This window comes from Desarmillaria tabescens, assembly GCF_030435595.1.
Source record: "Desarmillaria tabescens strain CCBAS 213 chromosome Unknown EV420scaffold_83, whole genome shotgun sequence".
In the NCBI taxonomy this organism is placed as follows: domain Eukaryota; kingdom Fungi; phylum Basidiomycota; class Agaricomycetes; order Agaricales; family Physalacriaceae; genus Desarmillaria; species Desarmillaria tabescens.
In genome coordinates, this window is record NW_026848382.1 from 37,619 (window position 1) to 46,862 (window position 9,244).

General features: G+C 46.3%; 2 protein-coding genes across 2 annotated transcripts; one reads left to right on the forward strand and one right to left on the reverse strand.

Annotated features, from left to right (window-relative positions):
- Positions 1-672: 672 nt before the first annotated feature.
- Positions 673-2,899, forward strand: EV420DRAFT_1486202 (uncharacterized protein; the record flags this gene model as incomplete). Its single annotated transcript, XM_060470360.1, has 10 exons — positions 673-700; positions 801-1,025; positions 1,277-1,332; positions 1,390-1,453; positions 1,577-1,758; positions 1,891-1,944; positions 2,058-2,069; positions 2,120-2,221; positions 2,543-2,735; positions 2,793-2,899. The coding sequence occupies 10 exons, from the start codon at positions 673-675 to the stop codon at positions 2,897-2,899; spliced, it is 1,023 nt and encodes a 340-aa protein (XP_060323320.1).
- Positions 2,900-7,787: 4,888 nt separating this feature from the next.
- On the reverse strand, positions 7,788-9,033 carry EV420DRAFT_1733612 (uncharacterized protein; the record flags this gene model as incomplete). The annotated part of the gene is made up of 6 exons (XM_060479963.1): positions 7,788-7,988; positions 8,038-8,381; positions 8,431-8,509; positions 8,566-8,819; positions 8,872-8,913; positions 8,964-9,033. The coding sequence occupies 6 exons, from the start codon at positions 9,031-9,033 to the stop codon at positions 7,788-7,790; spliced, it is 990 nt and encodes a 329-aa protein (XP_060323321.1).
- Between the last annotated feature and the right edge of the window lie 211 nt (positions 9,034-9,244).

The window sequence follows — 9,244 nt, forward strand, 5'->3', positions numbered from 1 at the left end:
TCACAGAGACAACCCATCATTTCTATCACGTCTCCCAAGTGTCCCGTCGAGCGTAGTAGCATCTCATGGCAATGAAACTCATCATTTTACCCAAGGGAGGCGCATAGACGCATACGAAATACGCGACAAAGTTGCAGGCACGTGTCATTTTCCTTCCTTCCCTCCCTTTACTAATAATCCTTTTCTTCCACCAGGCCAAGATTACGCCATTCTCTGGATTTATCTACACGACAGGTCTCACCTACCAACCCGCTGCCGCACAGTAGGGCCTCCGTTATGGTTCGTACTTCACATTGGATTCCATGCAAGTAACTGAGAATTAGTAGCTTCACAAAATTGTATCTCCCATGATCATTTAATTGAGGAGGGAAACGTTCTAGTATAGGCAGGCCATGAATCCACGTATATCATTTTCCCGACACTTTGGTACATTTTTGACGACCCATCACAATAGATAAATCAAACTCCATTCACCATAAAAGCTCAGTGTATCTCGTGAGACTCGAGACTATCGCTATACGATAGATCCAATTAAGCTGGGAGAATAATCCAAAACGAGAGCGCAAATACGACTGGGAAAAGAATGCAAGGTGAAGGAAATAACTGTTGGACACAGCAGCCCGCGATACGGGGTGAGGATCCCTACGCCGTTAGCTGATAACAAAGCAAAGAATGACTCAGACCCAAACACAGTCGGAATGTACGTCACTTAACAAGCCAGGAAAGGTACGCGAATCACGGTCGGGTTGACAATTATGAAACACAGGGATTGGGGTCGAGGAAGTAAATACTTTTCATAGTGGAAGCTGTACAGGCCGTAGAAAGAAAGACTCGCCCGGAACCGAACTCGGGCCCTACTGATGCGTACATCCCCACTGTCGATGAAATGACGCAAGCTAGCGCTGTGAAAAAGAGCCCGCCCGGCACAGTTACGTCTGGGAAGAAACCGTTTATTGTTATTTGGAGAAGTGAAACTGGTCACAACTCTAAATTGGAAGAGCGTAATTTTTGCCAAACCTTTTGCCGTGAGTGGATGCGCGTGCTTTTTTTCCCTGTGTTATTTAAAATTTCACCTTGTCAAAGCGGGAAGGAGAAGAATGCCGGAAACGGCCCGGATGTTTGGCAGACCCTCAGTGTTTGGCAAAGCCCATTCTCGGCTCTTGATCGCTTTCTTCGTTCCCATTATCTCCACGCGTTCCTTCCTCTCGTTTTTACCACACATCGTTATTCGGTCTCTGCCCTCTTCTCCAATCACTTCGTTTCTTCACGACTTTAGCAATGTTTGACGACGAGTCGAGACCTGTGACGTACACACGCGTTTCCTTGGGGTGGGTACGTAGTCTATTTTTACTTTGCCTCTCGTTCGCTAATTTCTTCTCGCGTGCGTAGATTCTCCTCCCTCTCACTATCCCAGCCTCACCAATTGTTCCGGCGAGCGAGATGGAGGACAGACGTAGACGCTTCTGGGGGGAGAACCAGCATACTCCTCAATAACTCCGCGACCCACATCCACTGCCCGCATACATTCTCGTTATTACCAGCTCGCTAAGGGTCAACTACGCGACTATGTTACTAGTACACGTCGGTACACTACCCCCATTCCGTGGTACGGGTCGCAAAAGTCTTACCATTGGAGTTGGTATCGATCGAACTTTTTCAACCGACGTTAGCACCAGATTCCAAGTCGTGAAGAAGCCGGATGTGTTGTCGATGTGTCGCGGAGTTAGAGATTATGTCAGAGTGCCTGGCACTTTGGATGTACGTCTCCGCACTCTGATTATCGGTATCGAGAACTAATGGTATTCGTGCAGCGTATCACTCGCAGCTCTCAACAACACCTTATGTCTTCTAGCATGACGCATCATGTTCGCTAGTGCGCGTTTATCGCAGGAGACGAGGATGGAAACGTTAGGAGCGTCGAACATGCGTATAAGTAGCAGCGAAGTGCGTCGGGGAAGGCATGTGTTTTTCCTGGAGAGGATTATGTGAGGGTTTCACGGCGATCTCAAGACTGTACGTGTCTATGAATTTGGCGTCGTACCAATCTTTGCACATAGAAATGTTATGAGGTATGTCGTCCAAGTGCTCTCTATGCATCTTTGCCTAACTGTTCCTTCAGTTCATCGACTTCACACCCCAGTCATCCAGCCCCGCCTGGCTACAAGTCACCACCGTCATCGTGAACCTCCGCACATCTGACATCACTCTCGTCACCGGCACTGTGGAAGGCTCCAGCTAATCCACCATCCGCTGACTCTACCTGACTGGAGACGCCGCTGACACACACCATGCCGCCACACTCTAGTGAAAAATCATCCCGAAGAACCCCGACTCTGGCGTCGTCATCGTCCCTACCAACAAAAGCATTGAGGAATCTGTCATGATTCTTATGACGACCGTCATGAACCATTTCGGACGAATCGATTGTTGTGCTAACATCGAAGGTCAGTCTGCACTTTCTCTTATCAACTCAAGCTCAAGTAGTACCATTTTTTATAGACAACGGGTACCAGTACTAGGCTCTCCTTAATACCTACCGAAGACTGGCTCCTACGGGAGCAAATTACCCACATGGAGAATCAAGGAGGCTCGTCACGTATATCACCTCTACAAGGCTCCCCTCCAAGTGCGGGAGCATTGTCATGTCAGCGGTGGTGACCGCCTCACCTACCTACCTCAGAAGCATAAGTATATGCGCTCAAAATATGCGACAAACAGCTTAACCAAAGCTGCAGGTACGTCTCCTTCCCTCGCATTTCTCGCCTTTACTAACACTCCTTTCTCTCTCTCAGCCCAAGACCGCGACATCCGTAGCCATGCCATTCTCCTCGGGTACATCTATACCGAACCCACCCCGCTACCGCGCGCGAGGCCATCTTCGACGAGTGCAAGCAAATGAGATTGTGGACCTCGGAGTTCGTCGAGGAACGAGCTTATGACAGGGACCAGCGTTTCAGTCGACGTTAGAGAGCAGACTCTTTGAATGGCATTTGACTCTTTTCTGCTTTTCGTCGGTGTCAACATCAGCAGGGGACTAGAGTTTCCTCGACGATATCTTAAATACAGGGAGGAACAGCGACGGTGGTGGAAAAAACGCGTTCCGGTCCGTGCCATGTTGGCCAAGTGCTGAGGCGCCATGCTCTTTTGATCCGAACTGCCGTATCATCCAACTGCACCAACACCTATGCTGAAAGCCTTCCTTTCCTTAAGCAATAATTCGGGCTATCAAATGTCACCATCTCACGGCTGAACGTGCAATATTTCTTTCATAAACAGACTAAACGATGATAATCTCGCTATAACTCTTTTTTACGTCTTTCTAAAGCTTTTTCCAGGTTCCCATTCAGTTCTGCAGTTATTCACGGCGAGTCGCCGCTTTGAGACTAGCCTTCAATGATGTACTCTTCAGTAGCTATGGCTGAGTATGCTTTGGACCTTTCCGATATCTCGCGTAATAGGACACACCGGGCTGCATTTTTTCAAGCTAAAGCCTAGCTCCTGATTCTGGTTTTGCGGACGAACGTATTGGTGTCGAGCGTGCTGCCTCGGCATCTTCAAGGTCAAAGTTGGCCACGGGTGGGTGTTCATATAATGAGGTAAGAGTCCAATAGCAGGCACAATTATTACTTACCTCGAATATCTCTGCTGAGATTTGGTGTAACGCCCGGGATGCGAGTTACATCTTTATCCCATGGAAAGATACTCGTTTGTACATGTTTTCTTTTCGCAAAGTAGTCAACGATATTCTCCTCGATCAACTCGCGCCATAACCATCACTACTGGTGTCTGCGATTACTATTTGGAGCATCTGTTCTGGGTGTTTCCAATCGCGTTATTATATCCTCAACGAAGCAGAAACTCAACACTTCTCGCTGTACACCCATATTGGGAGGTATCCGTTCCCCGGCGATAAGCGCTTTTGTTGAAAGACCGTTCCATATCTCTCATCAGACACGTCAGCCGTAATCGAAGAGGAATTCGCAGTATTGATCGTCTCCAGCGAATGAATGCCATTGATATGTCTGCCGTTACGGAATAGGCTGGTATCCATGGTGGAAAAGTACAAATGGAGAAAATGCAGTCAAGCGAGTCAGGGTCAAAGACTGTATGGATCTTGACTTACTGTAATTTAACACGTCTGTCAAATGTTAATCCCATCGTAAAAGGATTTTGGCAGACAGAACTTCTCTATCTTCTTTCGTGAAGGTATGTTAATTCAGAGTCATTAAAGCGGGAACACATTGGATGTGCAGCATCGCTCGCTGAGCCAGTCATTTCCTGCTCTGACGAGTTCGTACCGAAAACCGTATTACTAATGCAGATCTCTGTATCTTGGAAGGAGGCGAATGAACAGAACCTGCTGTAGCGATGTACGACGAGCGGCATAAGTGAACTGATGTTGGCGTACGACGTCAATGTCAGCCAAACGACAATCAGATGAGCCCGGATATTCTGCATAACCAATGTTAAAGGCACATCTGTGCGTCCTGGTGTGAGAAGCAATAGAGCATCCTCGGTAGAATTTATCACTGACAATAAGTTACCATCACAAGTGCAGGGAGATAACAGCAGCCCTTCTACTTGTCTCACTCCACAATTAACGTTAGCACGACCGCTTCTTATGACGGCCACAGAGTCGTACCATTAATGTCCCTTCCGGACGTGCCACGCGGAGCATCTAGAACCGGTACCGTCACGAACCACAGCACCTTCCTCCAGGAGTATCTTTATGGTTAAATGCACCTAACTTCCGAAGAAGGGGCAAGGGGAATTTCCGTATTTTCCGGCCGGTTACATAGGGAAAGGTGAGTTGACAAAATGTCACAAAATAGAATTCTTCTTCCAATGAGTGATCATTTTAAACAACGAGGGCTTAGCTTCGCAGCTCGATGGGCGTCATTCCATCTAACCCTAATTTTGTATTATGAAGGCGCCACATCTATACCGTACGGCGGCGGATAATTACTGAGTAAGTGGCCGGGATGACCGATGAAAAGAGCGAAGTTGGCGCCGCCTTTCACGATGACATGACCCTGGGAGATCAGCCTACAATCTCCGTACTACTACATCCTTCTTTCCCTCGTATTCCACTGCGGCTTCGATGGGCTCTCGTTTATCAGAATATCTGGAAGCTGTTATGCGTCAGGACGCGGTTCTACATGAGAAATGGCATCCGTGTCGCTAAATTAATTAATTACCTCGATAATATGCCAATGGAACATTGTCATTCGTCATTGACCCAAGGCAGGGATAAACAAGTGGAGATTGTCAGGAAGAGGTGAGGTGTAGACGATTGTCACGCCATCGTCTGACTCAATAATAGATGACGGCAGAGTCTGTCAATTCTACGGCGCAAGAACGCCGGGAGCATATACTTCCTTACTTCCCAAGAAAGATAGACGCCGAGATAAGAGCCAACTCGGCGTGGTAGTTCAGGCTGTAAACGAGATGTGATACCTACGATGTACAGACATGTATTCGAGATTCCCTTTCAGAGATTGAGATTTTGGGAGAAGGTGGACCGTTATTGAAGCCTCCAAGTCTTAGAACAGTCGCCTTCTTCTCGAACCTTCGGGTTAACACAGAAAAACCGAATTTAGAGTGTTTGGACGCAGGAAAGTAGCAGGGCAGTGAATGAAGCGGGCGGCGCGTGAAATAGATAAATAGATCAAGGAGAAAAACTTCAGATGCTTGGATGTGCCAACCAGGATGCCGTGATCCTTTCCAAGCTTTATGTCGCGGCGAGTGGCACCCATTCTTTGTAGCTAAAGTTTTGAAGCTAAGTGGTAGTTTGATAAGAAAGTTTCCCTGCCATTCGCAGAGGACTAGATAGGCAGAGAGGTGGAGTCTACCGTTTCGGGGCAGGCTTCGAAGGCTTTGTCGCAGTTTTCCATTGTTTACCGTGGAGCTTTGCACTATCACAATCATTTTTACCTTCCACATATCACGAACGACTCTATTTCGGGAGTAACTTAACCCTCCTGATTTGTCTGTCTTCCTTGGCGACGGTGACAATATGTACTTACGGAATCAAGAACTATATGTTTCCTTCACGAGCCCGATTCCATCTAAATCTGCTAACTATGTAGTGTCTCAATCAGATATTCATACTACGAACCTCGAAACGCCCATTCAACTCTTTGAAACGTCCACATCTTTCTCTTAATGCCTTGTTTTGGTCCCTTGCATATTTACGTCTCGAAGAAAAGGATAGAAGTCATCTCGACCATGAATGCCACGAATTCAACAGCGCGGGAGCGCAAGTCACTTGTATGTCAAAATGAACCCATGTGACCAACCTTTATTAAATGTTTCCTGGCAGTGACTGTGTTACGCAATTAGAGTGGAGGAGGTTTGTATTCTAGTCATGATGGTATGGAATCTGTTTGCTACTGAGTCGTTACGTTTGTGCGGGGCCAGGAGAATTTTGCGAGCGACACTTGCGAGCTTGCGTTCAACTGCGTTCATTTGCGTTCAACTCAAGTTGAACTGCGTTCGCTTGCGTTTAACTTGCATGCATTTGTGCGCCTATGGATACCTTTGTTTGTGTTTCATACGAATGCTTAGTTCTGTTTTAAAGTCACTAGTAAAGTGTGTCTTATCTTGAACATTTACTTACCTTTTCCGAGTTCCTGGATATGTCCCACCAGGTTAATGTCACTTACTATGACTCAGGGAAGCCATTGAATAATATTTTAATGCTAGAAAGGTACCTGTGTTCGCTACAAAAAAAGTTCCCTCCATCACAGCGACATTTCACTTCGAAATGACTATGAGATCTGACCTTTTTTTGAACTTGGCAGGATGAACAGGTTCTCAAATGAATAAACCTTGCTTACGTATCTCACAAAGATGTCACGCATGCATCCCAAAGTCGAACGCAAGCCTTAAGAAGATGCACGCATGTGTTCTCCAAAATAACGCATGCGATTGGAAATTAAATGCATGCGAGCGGTAGCGGCTCGCAATTGGCTCGCAAGTGTGACGGATGTGTGACATCGTGTAACATTTGCGTTCGACTCGAGTTGAACCGTCTTCACTGTTGGTCGCTTCTTATATTTCTGCGGCATGGGCTTCCTGTCATTATATCTTGGTTCTTTTGATATTTTTATGATTCTTACTGTATGGAACTTAACCTTCTCTGGCCCACGACCTCTGCAAGACCTCTGTTTGGGTTCTCTTCTTCGGGCTGTCTTGAACTCCTTCCTGTGAGTCTGTCCGCATCGTACCTCAATTTTCTTCGGATTATACTCTACATCGTGACACTTCTTGAATGTATTATTGATCTACTAGAATCTCGAGTTGAATAATTACTCTGCAACTCAATGTTTTGGCTCTTGATTTTGGACTTTGAACTTTGAGGGGGGATTACCTCAAAAGAACCTTCAACGTTGTAATCGTCGGCAAATGGTATTATATCATCTTCATCTAGAATCACTGGCTAACGTCTGCTACTATTTTTAGATAAGAAATTCCGAGACAGTTCTTTGTCACGCTCGCAAACGAAAACGCAAGTGTGACAACGCATGCGAGAGAACGCCAACGCACGCTCGCAAGTGTGCTCGCACAATTCTACGTGCCCGTTTGTGCGGAGGGTTCTTAAATGTAAAACTGATACTGTTACCCTTGATTCATCCCTACTTGTTCATATTCAGATTCTGAACAAACTCTGGTACTTGTCCTGATACCACAAGCGGGATCTACGGAATTAGAAAGGTATAACTACGGTTATTTCCGCCTGCTCTAGTTGCTATGTAACGATCTATAGGATTATGAATACGAAGGACTCATACAACTTCCGCACTTTTTGCTGGAATAATGAGCCTTGCATCGTCCTCCTCCACGCACGTAACACTGCCCTCCGCATTCAATTTTGACTGACTCTGTAAACCCCCTGGATGCATAGTATTATCTGGTGAACCCGGATTCGTATTCCCGGATTGATTTCCAGAGGCAACACGAAGGAGTATCAAAGTCGGCGCGATGCCCTGCCAAAATCCCGTCAGAATTGTCCCTTAGCGATCGATAGAGACTCACTGTAACAGAAACCAGAACAACTTGCGGATAAAGACTATTTGGGTTATTCGTTGCGATGAACGGGATGTAAATCACTAGCGCGATGACATATAATACGGCAGATTCTACCATGATCTCCATGACTCGGTAGTATGGATTAACGGCAATGGATAGAGACAAGCTGGTAGTGCTCGCTTGAACCAGCCGGTACACGATGAGCACTGTACATATGATCGTCGTCGAGAGTGTCATACTATAGTATGCTACTCCCCATTTGATAGAGTCGCTTCCCCACGGAGTCGAAGAACTACCTTGCGAACCGGTAAAGGGCGTTAACTCTTGAAACAGGAAGAAAATGTCGAAGACTTGGAACAGTAAGTGATTTGAGTTATGTTCAGAGTCCTAGAGACTTACGTGTTCCACAAAGTGTGCATATGGAAGGAAGGACGATGATCCTCCAATTCCTTCCCCATATGACCCAGCACCGCCAAATCTAGGAAAATGTCGCATCAAAACATTAATCTTATAGAGATCTGCCACAAGACGTACGATCACACAATCAGCCATTAATATATTTGTACTCGCGACGACGCTAGCAATCGTCGGTACCCATAATGGACCACCGGCAATAAGTGAGTCTATGAGTGCGAAGTACCTGGTTTCCTCCGTCTGTCCCTTTGTAATGAATGCTCGTCTAGCATAATACCATCTTACAGCGATGTGAATCGTTGCCATGATATACATGAAGACGGAAATTCCAGCGAGGACCTTCGTCTGCCTCCTAGGGGGAACACTGAACAAAACTACGTAATTATCCTGTCAGTTGTGATCTCATTGTGGGGGATGGGTACGCACGGATCCGCCATAGTACAACTGCAAGCAACGCGGTATACATCCCTGAGTCATAGTCAGTGCTTTTTGGGTATACATTTGAAGATAAGTCACACCGTGTGCTAGGGACTCGATAATAACTGCGTTGAACCAGGAGTCAGACAACTGTGTTGCAGCTGCTTCCATGGGTGAAATGCCTGGGTCGATCTGCGATATGGCGTCAAGCTACTTGTCAGGATATCGAGGGAAGAGAAACTATCTGGCAGTCAAGCGAAACATGAGAGTTTTCTTAAAGCATTGAAGCATTGGTAAGACCGCCATCATTTCTAAGCAAAATAATATTAGACTGGCTATCCTAAGTACAGAAATACAGGACTCACTGATGAGAGCGTTCAGT